The sequence below is a fragment of the Aquarana catesbeiana genome, linkage group LG09 (genome assembly GCF_042186555.1).
Source record: "Aquarana catesbeiana isolate 2022-GZ linkage group LG09, ASM4218655v1, whole genome shotgun sequence".
Classification (NCBI taxonomy): Eukaryota; Metazoa; Chordata; class Amphibia; order Anura; family Ranidae; genus Aquarana; species Aquarana catesbeiana.
The window spans coordinates 288439486-288454955 of NC_133332.1; the positions used below are offsets into that span (position 1 = coordinate 288439486).

Genomic DNA, 15470 nt, shown 5'->3' on the forward strand with positions numbered 1-15470 from the left:
TAGTAACAAACCCATCTACACAACCGAATTATTTTCATACAAGTAGGCCCTAAAAAATGTGGTCAAATGCATATGGCCAAAACAATGGTGTTTTAAAGGCTGAAATAAAAATGTTTGATACGAACGAATAATGTGCCCATGAACATGAAAGTTGCCATTTTAAACTGTACAACAGTTCAGAAAAGCGCATGGATCAGCACAAACGTAATAAACACAAAAAGAATAGGAACACAGCAAAACTACTTACTTTTTTGCAGCACTCTCCGGATCTTTCTGTACTGCTCGTGCTCTCTTAATTTCAGGTCTGACCACCGCTTCTTGAGCTGATCTTTCGAACGTCGTACCCCAAAATTCCGGTGCAGACTTTTGACCACTTTCGCCATGATCTTGGCCTTTCTGACATTGGGGTTGGGGTAAGGTCCGTACTTTCCATCATAGTCGGCCCTCTTCAGGATGTCGACCATCTCCAACATCTCCCCAAAGGACATATTTGATGCCTTAAATCTTCTCCTTCTGGATCCAGACGTTTCCGGCTCCGGGCTTTCCTCCCCCTCCTCCTCGTTGCTAGAATTAGCACGCACCTGCTCTGACTCTGCCATGTGCTCTTCCCCCACTGCGCCGAACGAAAAGGGGCGGGGAATAGACTCAAAAGAACGTCAGGGGCGGGCGGAGTTACACGCATGCACAGTGTTTATAAAGCGTAACACGTGTGCATAGTACGTACGATCTGTGAGCGGAGGAAGGAGTATCGGAGGCGCCGATCATGATAACGAAGGTAAGAGCCAAACTTGGGCCTATAATGCTTCTAGATTGAGGCCTATATTGTAACAAGATTAGGAGAGTTTTGCCTGACATTAGGGTTTGTCTTGTGTTGTGTCTTGCAGTGAAAATGGATATGTTGAAAGATAACGACTTTATGGCAATCTTCATTGATATGTTCAGGGAGCTGCCTTGTCTATGGGAGATAAACCACCCTGAATATAAGAACCAAACAAAGAGGAAGGCAGCACTGGATCAATTGCTGGAATTTGTGAAGACGGTGATCCTCACGGCAGACATCACCTATTTGAAGATCCTAATTGGTGGCCTGAGGGGCACTTTTCTAAGGGAGCGCAAGAAGGTCCAGGATTCCCAGAGATCCGGAGCAGCAGATGACATCTATGTCCCCAGGCTGTGGTACTATGACCTGCTGCATTTTCTGGCAGGTCAGACTGAACCCAGGCCAGCACTCTCCAGTCTTCCTTCCACGATTCCTTCCCCCCAGCTGAGGCTTCTGACGCCCAACCTGGGCCTTCCAGGCAGCAACATGTGGAGGAGCCCAGCTTCAGCCAGGTATAGTATTTCTCTAAATATTTCTGCTTGTCCAATCAATGATGACAACTAGATGTTAGTTTGGAGTACTAATTTATGATTGTGATTGATGATGCAAAAACTAAAACCATGTCCCTTTTTCATACACAGGGAAGTCTCAGCCAGGAGGTGGCCGGGCCAAGCAGGCTGCCTGATACCCAGGTCCCTACCCTCCACCTTCAAAGACAAAGTGGCAGGAAGATGAGTAACCTGGAGGAGGCTGCCATAGGCCTCTTTTGGAAGGCTACAGAGGCCCTGAGAACCCCCCACACTGTGGAGGAGGACTTTGCTTGCATAACTGCCTGCAAAATGCTGCAGATGGAGGAGGGCCAATGACTCCTGTGTGAGTCCTTAATTTTGGAAGCTCTCAATAAGGGTTTGAGGGGCCAAATAACATCTGCTACCCACATTTGTGACCTCACACATGGTCCTCCTCCTCCTCCAGGTCCTCCTCCTCCTCCTCCTCCTCCAGGTCCTACTCCTCCCCCTCCTCCTCCTCCAGGTCCTACTCCTCCTCCTGCCACATCTCCAACACCAGAGACACAGCCGGGAAGGAAGCATGGAAAGAAGACCAGAAAGTGATGACCCTGGGTCCAGCCTGGTCTGGCAAAAGATGCAGCCTCTTGTAGTACCACAGCCTGGGGACACAGATGTCATCTGCTGCTTTCATGATCTCTGGGACTTCTGGACCAGACTGCACTCCCTTAGATATGGACTCCTCAGGCCACCAATTTTGATGTTAAATAATTGATGTCTGCCCTGGGGGTCCAAGGCTTCGCTAATTTCAGCTGTTTCTACAGCGTTGCCTCCCTCTTTGTTTGGTTCTGAGCCCTTAATAAAGTATTTTTTGTTTCAATTATACTCGCCTATGTGTGTTTTCCTTCAAAAAGGACAGTTTGTTTGTGAGGATTCAGGTACATTTCAAAAATACAATGTCAAATTAACAAGAGACACCAACACCAAGCAACCTTCTTGAGATTAAATAATACAAGATATCAATGGTATTGTGGTAACTTGACACACAAAACACACACAAAAATATTAGGGAGTAAAACTAACCAAAAAATAAAACAAAGATCAGACTTGAAAAAAATACAAACCTAAAAAAAAAACAAAAAACAGCCTCTAAAAAAAAAAAAGAAAACAACCCAAATATAATTTTGTCAGATGTGACAAATCAAAATATATTGAGGGAATCCCGGTAAACAATAAAGAAAGAAGTTTGTGAGAAGTCTGTGTGAATATGAGCAGCAAAACTACTTCATTCTTCTCACATTATAAAGAAGAAGAGAGTGCGCTGTATTAAACCATTTTTTACATTGCACCGTGACGAAAGTGCTGTATCCATTGCGATTGCTAATTTTACCAGACCAAGCTGTTCCGTCTCAGAATTTCTTCTGAGCATGCGTGGCACTTTGTGCGTCGGAACAGGCCACACACGGTCGAAATTGACGCGATCGGATTTTGTTGTCGGAAAATTTTATAGCCTGCTCTCAACTTTGTGTGTCGAAAAATCCGATGGAAAATGTTCGATGGAGCCCACCCACGGTCGGAATGTCCGACAACACGCTCCGATTGGACATTTTCCATCGGAAAATCCGACCATGTGTACGGGGCATAAAGCTCTTAAGCTGGTCGTAAATGATACAATTTTCTGTAGCTTTACCTTTAACTATGTAGTGCAAGGGCCTGCCTGATTGCATGCAAATTAAAAGTATTTAAGTTTGACCTCATACTATATGGTTTTGGCTGAAAGGGGGACATCAGAGGAAAGTTGAAAGCAATTTTCTGGAAAAAGTTTACATGCCAATCATTATCATGAGAGGCATAAATATCCATAGAGTGAGATTGAGTGTTGAATTACAAGTCACGTGGTGATTTGGATGTAGAATTTTTACTGGTGGTGTTTTAAATATTGGACAGTAAATATCAATTTGGAGCACAGCATGCAATATTGAACTGGTGTTGCGGACTATTATATATTATATTAAATAGGTTTATATGATTGATTTTTTTTTTGTTCTGAATTTTGGCATGTTTGTTATTTTTGGAAGGGGTAGTTAAATCACAGCGCCATCTCAGATCTGCAATTTGTCGTTGATGTGGTTTATGGTATGAGCATTAAGTCACCCTCTTAATATGTAGTGGGATATGCTGCAGACATATAAACATACACTATATTACCAAAAGTGTTTGGATGCCCGCCTTTACACGCACATGAACTTTATTGGCATCCCAATCTTAGTCCATAGGGTTCAATATTGAGTTGGCCCACCCTTTGCAGCTATAAAAGCTTCAAACCTTCTGTGAAGACTGTCCACAATTTTCCTCACCAAATTCTCACTACCTTGCCACATTGACAATTATATCATCAATGTAGTGGCCATAAAGGACCAAATATTTATCAAATGTATTGTTTGCCAAAATAAATAAGCCATCTTAGTAGCTTGTGAATATGTTTGTGTAACTAGAGGTAAAACTTACTCCGATAGCGGTACCAAAGATTTGTATGTAGAACCTATCAACTTAATGAAAGTAGTTAAGATGTAAAATAAAACTGGCAGCATCTACAGGAAAACTAGTTGTCTACTATGACATTTTTTTTTGGCAAGGAAGTATTTTTGGGGAAAAAGGCCAATTTGGTGATTTGGCATTGATGGGCTCCCACAAATAGCCTTCATCCTATGTGTAGTTGCTCAGGGTTTCAAGCACAGGACCATAATCCTTTGTAAGCATGGACAAAATTTTTGGTACCTTTATAGCTCATTGAAACTATGTTTCACTTCACTGAAAAGAGATAAAAATTAAAGCATGTTTCTCATGTATACCTGCATGCCTATGCTATATCATAGAGCAGGGGTGCTCAACCCATGGCCCACAGAGCCATCTAATGTGGCCCACAACCTCAAACCAGGGAAGTTCATGCCCATGCTTTGGGATGGTGGGTTGGCAAGCCCAGATCGTGGTCAACAGGTTGCTGACCTGCCATCCTGGAGTATCAGAGTGCATGGACCCAGCGTTGTGGGGGGAGCAGAAGCTGCATAACCCAATACTTCCTCTGTAGCGCCAGCTCTTGCCCCAGGCGCAGTGATACCAAGTGCACTTCGCCTGGAACCTTTCTAGCAGCCTGGAGAGCGATGAAAGCAGAAGCTGGGGGAAGAAAATGTCAGTGTATTAAACATCTCATACACTGCACTTTTGCAATGGGCACATTAGCACTTCTAAAAAGGGTTATTAGGCTGCTTTCACACTTATCTGCAGGTTGTTAGCTGCACTGAGCCATAGACTTCTATTGTATCCTGTGGGTTTGGTGTGCTTTCTGAAAGTGCACCAAAACTCCTGCATTCGGGAGTGTACCACACTCGCAAGATGTAATAGAAGTCTAGGGCTCAGTGCAGCTAAGAGGCTCAAGACAGTAAGGGCCCGTTAAAATTTGCGGTTTGGGGTGCAGTAAAACTCAATAGTTCATTGTGGCCTGCGACCGGTTACCAAATCATTTAACCACTTGCCGACTGCCCTCCGCAGATATACTGCAGCAAAGTGGCTCAGCTGCACAAACCAATGAACCTGTTTGTCCGTGCATGAGATAATGTGGGTGCACGCGCGGGTCCGTCTGACTCAATGTCTGCCGGCGACCCGCAATTGCGGTACATGAAAACAAGGTGGATCCCCGTTCTGACAGGGGACAACTCTGAGATCGGCTCTTCCTAGTAATCAGGAACAGCAATCTCTGTGTTGTCCCAGTAAGCCCATCCCCCCCCTTTATCGCCCCCTAGTGTTAACCCTGTCCCTGCCAGTGTCATTTATACATTGATCAGTGCATTTTTTTAGCACTGGTCCCCAAAAAGTGTCACTTGGGGTCAGATTTGTCCGCGGCAATGTCGCAGTCCCCCTAAAAATCGCAGATTGCCACCATTACCAGTAAAAACAATAAAAATAGAAGTCCCTAAATCTATCCCCTATTATTTAGACACTATAACTTTTGCCCAAAGCAATCAATTTACGCTTATTGCGATTTTTTTTTTTTTTACCAAAAATATGTAGAAAAATACATATTGGTACTGATGAATACATCCATTTTTTTATATATATATTTTTGGAAATGTGTCATAGCAAAAAGTAAAAAATATTGTTTTTTTTTTTTTTTCAAAATTTTCGCTCTTTTTTTGTTTAACTGCTTGCCGACCAGTGGCCGCATGCGGCAACATGGCTCGGCTGAGCGAATCGCCGTCATGTTACGTTGGTTCCACTTTTGTTCACTAGGGGCGCACGCCCTCTGCTCACCCACGGAGCCAATGCGAGTGCCCGGCGGTCACTCGGGGCACATGGAGAACCGGGATCTGTGTGTGTAAACACACAGTTTTCGGTCCTCTAAGGGGAGAAGTGACAGATCGTCTGTTCATACAGAGTGTAAGCAGCGATCTGTCATCTCCCGTACACAGTCCCCTCCCCCCATCAGTTAGAACACACACTAGGAAACACATTAGCCCCTTGATCACCCCTTAGCATTAACCCCTTCCCTGCCAGTGACATTTTTACAGCAATCAATGCATTTTTATAGCACTGATCGCTGTATAAATGCCAATGGTCCCAAAAATGTGTCAAAATTGTCCGACGTATCCGCCATAATGTCGCAGTCCTGATAAAAATCGCAGAACGCCGCCATTACTAGTAAAAAAACCCAATATAATAAAAATGCCATAAAAATATCCCCTATTTTGTAGACGCTATAACTTTTGCACAAACCAATCAATATATGCTTATTGTGATTTTTTTTTTTACCAAATATATGTAAAAGAATACATATCTGCCTAAACTGAGGAAAAAAATTGGTTTTTTTATATATTTTTGGGGGATATTTATTATAACAAAAAGTAAAAAAAAATATGTTTTTTTCAAAATTGACACTCTTTTTTGTTTATAGCGCAAAAAATAAAAACTGCAGAGGTGATCAAATACTACCAAAAAAAATCTCTATTTGTGGGAAAAAAAGGACGGCAATTTTGTTTGGGTGCAACGTCACACGACCGCGCAATTGTCAGTTAATATGACACAGTGCCAAATCGCAAAAAGTTCCCTGGCCAGGAAGGGGGTAAAATCTTCCGGGGCTGAAGTGGTTAAAGTGCAAAAAATAAAAACCGCAGAGATGATCAAATACCACAAAAAAGAATGCTCTATTTGTGGGAAAAAAAGGACATAGATTTTGTTGGGTACAATGTCACATGCCTGCGCGACTGTCAGTTAAAGCAATGCAGTGCCATACTGCAAAAAATGGCCTGATCATTAAGGGGTAAATCCTTTCCAGTGCTGAAGTGGTTAAGTGGCCCTCCCTTTTCAAAAGGTTGAGCACCCCTTCTATAGAGTAAAGAAAGTGTGAAGAGGTAAATTATTGGTTATTCTACAAAGATATTCCAAAATGGCCTGGACAGAATTGTTGGTACCCCTAGAAAGATTTTACATAATTGTATCATAGCAATGTTTCAGACTAATATATGTAATTAGAATCACACCTGCCTTTAATCTTCAGTCAGTTTATTTAAATGGAAAAAAGTAGTTACTCTACTGTTTGATGTCATGTGCACCACACTGAACATGAACCAGAGAAAGCAAAGGGGAGGAGTTTTCTGATAAGATCAGAGAAAATTATGGTGGCATTTTGGGGCCTTGTAGGGCCCTTTTCTCAAGACTTGTGAAAGGGATCCCTCAAGGCCCCAAAACTGTGTTTTTTTTATGCCCTATGTTGCACTGTCTTCACAAAAAAACTTTCAAAATGTATTTGAAGTGTTAGTGACTTTATTTGAGCTGTCACTTTTTGAGAAACAGTGGGCTCAAAGGAAGAAAACCCTGGGAAAACTCCACTGTTGGAAGAAGAACATAAAAAAGCCATACGTATTGACAAGCCACATTACTTCTGGGAGAATGTATTTTGGACAAATAGACAAAACTGGAGCTTTTTGGCATCAGCGCTATGTTCATAGACAAAAGAATTAGACTTTCAAAGGAAAGAACACTTTACTTCCTGTGCATTTGGCACAAGGTGTCTTGACTCTGTGTAGGGTGCAATGAAATATATGACTATCCTGGGATTCTGGGGTGAAACTGATCATCAGTCACAGGTCATGGGTCCTCCAACAGAATTATAACCTGGAACACACAACTAAAAGCACCAAAGAATGGCCAAGAACAAAACGTTAGAGTCCTCTAATGTGGTCTTCTATGAGCCCTTCAATATCTTTGGAAAGAGCTGAAACATACTGTGTGGAGAAGGTATCCTGCAAACCTAAGACAACTGAAGCAGTTTGCTTAAGAAGAGTGTTGCACACGATTTGTTGGCAGGTGCAGAAGTCTTATTGAGCGCTACAGAAATTGCTTGTTTGCAGTGAATGCGTCTAAAGGTTGTGCAACTAAACATTAGGATAAAGGACCCACATTTTTTTCCAATCTCCATTTCCATTTCCATTTGTTTCATTCTGCATGAAGGTTAAAAAGCCTTCTGTGTGCTACTCCCCCCACAAGCCCCCCCCAGCCCAATCTTAATCCAGCGTTGTGCCCCAGAGTAGCGGCTCTTTCCACTCTCTCCCTCCTCACAGGGCAGATTGATAACAGCAGGAGCTCCTGCTGCTGTCAATTAAACCCTGTGACAAGGGAGGGGGGTGGGGCTGAGCCACACTGTCTATTTCTATGGACACAGGCAACACAGCTTGGGATTGAGCCTGCAGATATGCAACAATAGGAAGCAGCTTCCTATGGTGGCACACTGAGAAGAGGAGGAGCCAGGAGTGCCAGTGGGGCACCCTATAAGCGGAGAATCAGGGCTGTCCCATGCAAAACCATTGCATAGAGCAGGTAAGTTTAACATATTTATTAAAAAAAGAAATACCCTTTACAATTACTTCAAATATGGACTAAACAATGATGGATGCCAATTTCTTTGGGCAGTTTCAAATTAGTTCAGAGAAAATTGTAGGTTCTTCTTTTTTTAATGGAAGGACGCCACCAAATGTGTCCATTGTTATATATAGGCAGACTTGTGAGTGCATTTTAATCTGTTTTTAATAATTTGTATTCCGATTCCTTGGAACTCCCACTTTCCTTTCTCTGAACTGGCTGCAGCACTGATTTCACAATAAAATCTGTCTAGCTATAGGACTACCCCTGCTATGCTTCCTATTATGTGCTTTACTGCCTGAGTGCCAGAGTATATTGTTTATTATTTTAATGAGAATTAAAGATTTAAAAGATGAAGAGCAACTTTTGAAATTACATTTCCTTGTTAAAGCTGATAATTAATGTGGTTTTAGCGATAGGGTTTAGATCTGCTTTGACAAAGTGTTAGTATATTCTGTATTTTTCATATATAGAAAATGTAATTGTTGCTTTCTATAAAACAGTGTGTCAAGGGTTTGAGATTTGCATGTTGCCCAATGTGAATGGGATTGTCCAGAATTTTTTTTTTGTAAGAAAGATTGTTCTACGAACAGATTATGTATACATGACCTGATGCTATTTAACATTTGTAGGCTTCTTAAAGTGTATCTGAACCTTTTGTTCAGTTACACTTATGTAAGAGGACCCCCACTACCAGCCCTCCTCCAAACTTGCATCAGCAGATCTTGGGTGCAATGCAGGATTCTTGCAGACAGTCTGTGTCAACTGTCTGCTTGTACCTTGTAAGAAACAGGCAGTTGCACTCTGACAGGAAGACTCGAAGAACAACCTAGAGTGCTCAACAGTGCCCTGGTAGTTCATTGAGAACTACAAGCCTTCATCAGCAAAGGCTTTTCGCTTTCGCAGAACACTGTGAATGAATGACGCGGCCAGGCACCGTCAAGTCGGGGTATCAGAGCGGGTGCGGGGGCTGGTGCATCTGTAACATGTTACACCCTGAATTTGGGTGTAACATTACAGAAGGTGAACTTATCCTTTAAGTTTCACATGTCTACCCCAAACAAAATGTCGTTGGAAAATATATTGCCTTTTGTGTGCTGCTGATGTTTAGAGTTTCTTTAGGCTTTCAGTTCATTATAGTACCATAGTATTAATATCCTTCTAGATAAAAGTAAGATCAAATAAACTGTTTATTGATAGGCGTTACTTCTTGCAGGAGGAACCAATCACATTTTGCGAGGAGACCTTTGTGTCCCACCGTTCCAGTGGAATGAGACCTTTTCTTCAAAATGCAATTCAGCTGCAGCTTTTTAAACAGGTGCGTTTAAATACTATATTCTAACAAAAGAGTTAAAAGAAATTAAATGGCAGGGCTAATTAAAGGAAAAAATATGACATTTGTGTCTCTTTAGTTCATAGATGGACGCCTTGACCTGCTGAACACAGGAAATGGATTTAGTGATGTATTCGAGGAAGAGATTAATATGGGAGAATATGCTGGTAAGGGATTTTGGAAAGTAAATCTATCATTTATGTTTGAGCCAATGAGGAGAGAGTGGGGGGCGGGCCGAGCTGCACTCTGTGTGTGACTGGACAATGTCCATTTACAGGAGTACAGCTCGGAATCCAGCCTACTTGAGTGCATTGATACAGTGGCAGCCAGCAAAGAGGCAGAGCCTTATTGCTGTGGTGAGTTGCATGGGGGCATGTGAGTTTCAGTAACAGGCATACACATGTGTATGAGGTTTGCGTAAGCGCTGAATTTAGCGTGAAACGTGTCATCGCCTTTTAACGTTCCTGTGATGTAATTTAATACTTCAATAAAGAAACCAAGGAGTGCAGCAATATTCCGGATTTGTGCATGTTACTGAATTTTACAGACGAGCTGTGCAGCACCCTGGTTCCAGTTCACAACTTGTGAGAGTCGGTCACTCACCTAGAGCAGCATTATCGCTTTACTGATCCGGGGCCTGTGAGATGTTGAGAGCAAGGTGTGGGGGATAGTGGTTAGACACAGTAGTGAGCATTGGTGTGCAGGGGGAGGAGGAAGGAAGGGTCAGCTCTATTGATGAGAGCAGGAAGGCACAGTGATGGGGAGGTTTCAAACATGGCGGTGAGAGTGGGTTGCTGACTCGGTGGTGGTGAGGTAACTCCAGATTCAGTCCTCCCTGCCAGCAGCAGTGGTCATGCAGAAGGGTTGTTGGTGATGTCATACGATCTACTGAAGATCGTATGCAAATAGGTTATTAGTGGTGATAGACTTCCTGTGCAGAAGATTCTTTTACAAGTGTCCAACCTATTAAACTCAGAACTGATTTAAAATATATTTGACAAGAGCTCAAACATATAGTAGTAGCATCTGAGATTTATTTGTCTGGAAGTTTCTTAAAACACTCTGAAAGCACACACTGCCTGCCATTTTTAGTAACATTTTCCCAGGTTCTCATCACTAATGCACAGCAGTGCAGATTAAAATATTAAGGCCCCTTACCACCATGCTATTCCATTGCAGTGTGTTACTGTGTACAAGTTAACATGTGTTGCATATTGCAGCCATTTCATCAAGAGTGGGCTACCAATTCATGGCAATAAAAGTCTGTACCTTTAATGATTTGCAATACAAGTCATATGTTATAGTGTGCTGCAATATGAGCTTGTACTTTAAGGTGCCATTCTAAATGAACGGCACGTGATTGCACCACACCAAGGTACCATGTGTTGCAGTAAAATGTGCATTATCATAAAGCATAGGTTTACATTTTAACTTCACTTTTAAATAATTTAATATAAAGGACCCCACTGCTCATGCTAACTAAACATCCCTGCATTACTGTTCAGCCCATGAGCATACACCTTATTGGATGACACTTAGTCTGAAAGCCTTTCTGCACGCTCACAAGTGGACAACTTTTACATTCGGACCCTGAAAGAAATCTAGTACCTTTTGGCATTTTGCTCCCTGCCATCTAGCACTCCTACCACTGCACCCTCCTGCACCACTGATTTTGAACCTCCCTGCCTCCCAGCACCCCTGACACTAATGCCCAAGACCCCAGCCAATGCAGCTTTGTGCTAGCTACCTACTCTGCTTCTGCATACTTTACCATTGCCCTCCCCTTTGCAGGGGAATGCAGAGATAAGGAGAAGCTGAGTATGGAGTTTCTGGGCTCTCTTCCCACTTCCTCCTACCTCTGGCGATGCCTGTAGAAGCTAGTTATGTAATATTAAATTTACACAGGATATATATATATATATATATATATATATATATATATATATATATATATATATATATATATATATATAATGGGAGACAGTAAAGTATACAGTTCAAAGCAAGAGAGTTAGAAAGACCTTACCCATGAGACCTTACAATCTAAAAGGGAGGGCATGTAATCAAAGAGGTAATAAGTGTGAGGGATAAGATGATTACGGAAGTAAAATGTTTTATATTAGATACATGTAGGATAGGCTTCCCTGAAGAGAGAGTTTTTTTGAAGGGATCGCCTAAAAGGTGGTCAAAGTAGGACATGGACAGATGGGAGTAGGGATTTGCAGATGGAGACATGCAGGAGAAGAGGCAAGCATAGGAGGTGGGTGCTAGAGAGCAGGTGGTCTTAATGGGAGTGAAGAGGATGGTTTGGGTGATATTTTTTGATGAGGTCAGTAATGTAGCTTGTAGCTGCCCATAAAAGGTGGAAACAGATGGGAATGTATATGTGCAACCGAAAAATCACAGAGTTATATAAACTATATTGCCCAAACTATTGGGACTGACATCCCAGTCTTTCTCTGTATGGTTCAATAATGAGTTGGCTCACCCTTACAACTATAACTGCTTCAACTCTTCTGGGAAGGCTGTCCACAAGGTTTAGTAGTGTGTCCGTGGGAATGTTTTACCATTCTTCTAGAAGCACATTTGTGAGGGCAGGCACTGATGTTGGACAAGAAGGCTTGGCTGGCAGTCTCCGCTCTAATTCATCCTAAAGGTCTTCTGGGTTGAGGTTAGGACTCTGTGCAGGCCAGTCAAGTACCTTCACCCCAAACTTGCTTATCCATGTCTTTATGGACCTTGTTTTGTGCAATAGTCCACTATTTTGGTGGAGGGAGGTTATGGTGTGGGGTTGTTTCTCAGGGGCTGGACTGGGCCACTTACTTACCAGTGAAGGGAACTCTTAAGGCATCTGCAGGCTAAGACATTTTGGCCATTTCCATGCTCCCAACTTTGTGGGAACAGTTTGGGGATGGCCCCTTCCTTTTCCAACATGCCTGTGCACCAGTGCACAACCAAGGTCCATAAAGATGTGGATGAGCGAGTTTGGGGTGGAGGAACTTGAATGGCCTGCACAGAGTCCTGACCTCAACCCGATAGAACACCTTTGGGATGAATTAATGCAAGCCAGCCTTTTCGTCCACATCCGTGCCTGACCTCACAAATGCACTTCTGGAAGAATGGTCAAACCTTCCCAAAGACACTGTCAGAATGTTTATACTGAAATATTAAACAGTTATAAGCAAGGATCTAAAATTAAGGAGATTCCTGTTTATTTCCACAAATCAACAAATAACCCAATTTTGTTTATCCACACTAACCTGAAGACAAAAGGAATACAACAGTGTGCAAATATATATATATATATATATTTATTACTAAAAATCAGTGCAAAATAATTCAAAATATTGATGACAAACAAAGAATATGGATCAACATTTCAATATTGTGATAATACCAATAACGACAATATAACCACAGGATATTATTTTAAAATGTCTTCTGTAACAAAAATTTGTAATTTATTTAAGAATGATTAATAGTTTCTTAGTGGCTCAGCAGAATGTGACAACAAGGTGTTGATTCTGACACGTGATCTCTCTCAGACAACAGATATTTGCAAGCTCAGATAATGGCACATGGACAAATTTGTTATACCATGTACAGAGTGGGTGATTTTAACCAGACTTATATTTAAGGTAAAGATAAATTTTGAATGAAATTTATTTTTAGGCATACATCATAACTAATGCCGCGTACACACGGGCGGACTTTTCGACCGGACTGGTCCGATGGACCGAATCCGGCGGACAATCCGACCGTGTGTGGGCTCCATCGGACCTGCAGCGGACTTTTTCGGTTAAAAATCTGACGGACTTTAGATTTGAAACATGTTTTAAATCTTTCCGACGGACTCGAGTCCGGTCGAAAAGTCCGCTCGTCTGTATGCTAGTCCGAAAAAACGAAGCTAGGGCAGCTGTTGGCTACTGGCTATGAACTTCCTTATTTTAGTCCGTTCGTATGTCATCACGTACGAATCCGTCGGACTTTAGTGTGATCGTGTGTAGGCAAGTCCGTTCTTTGGGAAAGTCCGTCGGAAGTCCACCGAAAGTCTGTCGGATAGACTGTTGGATCAGTCCGGTCGAAAAGTCTGCACGTGTGTACTCTGCATTAGCTATTTACTAGAGAATGAAAATTAGTCTCATGAAATAGGTGTATCCCTCTCTTTGATTTAAAAAGGAAAACAATTCATACTGCAGTTAGAATCATATTTCAATTCAAATCTATAAACTACAAGGATTAATTGGTTCCGTTTATATGTATGTTCAAACAATGTATTTCGTACAGATAAATAGAAGTTATACTTTACCAGAAATATCAAAATCATTTGTCTGAGAAATGTCAGGTGTATGTTCCGATGGACACCTTTCCCTTCCTTAATTTTTCCCTCTCTCAATCCATTCTCAAACTCTTATCTCCCAAAGAAAATAGGCGTGGATGTGTTTTCCATGTAATCAATGCCGTCAAATGACATGTTGATTACTATGTAACTAGGGTACCACTGCCTAGGGGGCAGTATTGGACTTTTTTTTTTTTTTGACATAGTTACCAAAAGGGGGCAGTAGTGAATTAAAAATGATTTTGGAAACTCACTTAAAATGTCAAGATAACACTTCAACTAACCTTTGACCTGAGCCTTAAACAAAACTATAAATATGATAGGACTTTCTATATCTGACAGATATGTCAGACCTCTCGACTCTACAAAAGATATATTGTTTAAAGCGGAGTTCCACCCAGAAATGGAACTTCCGCTTTTCCGGTTCCTCCCCCCTCCGGTGTCACATTTGGCACCTTTCAGAGGGGAGAAAACCTGTCTAATACAGGTATTTTGCTCCCACTTCCGGGCATAGATACCCGTGCCACCCGCGGGTATCCATGCCACTTCCCGTCCCCCCCCGCTGTATTCTGGGAGACACACGGGTCCCAGAAAACAGCAGGGACCAGTGGGATAGTGCAGCGCGAGTCACGCGTGCGCAGTAGGGAACCAGGAAGTGAAGCCGCAAGGCTTCCTAATTCCCTTACTGAGGATGGCGGTGGCGGCACCCGACATCGTGGGCGCCCTGGACAGGTAACTGTCCATATTTTAAAAGTCAGCAGCTGCAGTATTTGCAGTATTTGTAGCTTCTGACTTAAAAAAAAAAAAAAAGACGACGGAACTCTGCTTTAAGTCTGAACAATGCAATTAGCTTTTGCTCCAGATACCTTGGTAGTGAGGTAATTGATATGAAAAGCACACTGGCTATTCATATGTAATGATACTGATAGAAACTGTACATTTACTCTTTCATAGTATTTCAAACCAGCTACACTCATAATAAATTTATATACTAATATATTTCAATGAATACAATTCAGCAATATATAATGAATATAAAAGTACATAAACCAAAATATGTGAAATAATCAATTAAGTATGCATATAATTGCTCCATACAAAGTAATAATAATACAATAGAAATTATTGCCAATATAATTACTGGTAATTAATAATATTTGTTCATAGGGCAACTTTTAAATAAGCCCCTTTTTCTTTTAGTATAAAAAAAATCCAGCAGCCTCTTCGTTGTGGAGTTGAGACATGAGTCATCAGTTTCATTATACACATACTAGCACCATGGCTGGTCCTTATCTGATTTGGTTATCTAAGATTCAAATTTACAACCTGGGAGAGTAGGCGATTAGGTTTTAAACATCTCTCGTAAGAGACCCTATTCATAAGCAATGAACTTACATTAACCTTCTAACAGAACAAAATGGTTTCTCATATGCTCATGAAACCATATATAAAATAATATGTATTGGCCTTAGAAATGAATTATTTTTAACTTCATTAGTTCTGACAACACTCTCTTAAACCTTGTGGACAGCCTTCCCAGAACAGCTGAATCTGTTATAG

The 15470-nt window shown here is 41.6% G+C and overlaps 1 protein-coding gene across 7 annotated transcripts in view; it reads left to right on the plus strand.

Annotated features, from left to right (window-relative positions):
• The window catches only part of DENND1A (DENN domain containing 1A), a 1561519-nt gene that overhangs the window by 1238664 nt on the left and 307385 nt on the right, over positions 1-15470 (plus strand). For all 7 annotated transcript variants that reach the window (XM_073600378.1, XM_073600371.1, XM_073600373.1 and 4 more), the window contains 2 exons: positions 9455-9556; positions 9651-9738. In XM_073600378.1, the coding sequence (XP_073456479.1) occupies positions 9455-9556; positions 9651-9738 (190 nt within the window). The remainder of the gene's footprint in view (positions 1-9454; positions 9557-9650; positions 9739-15470) is intronic.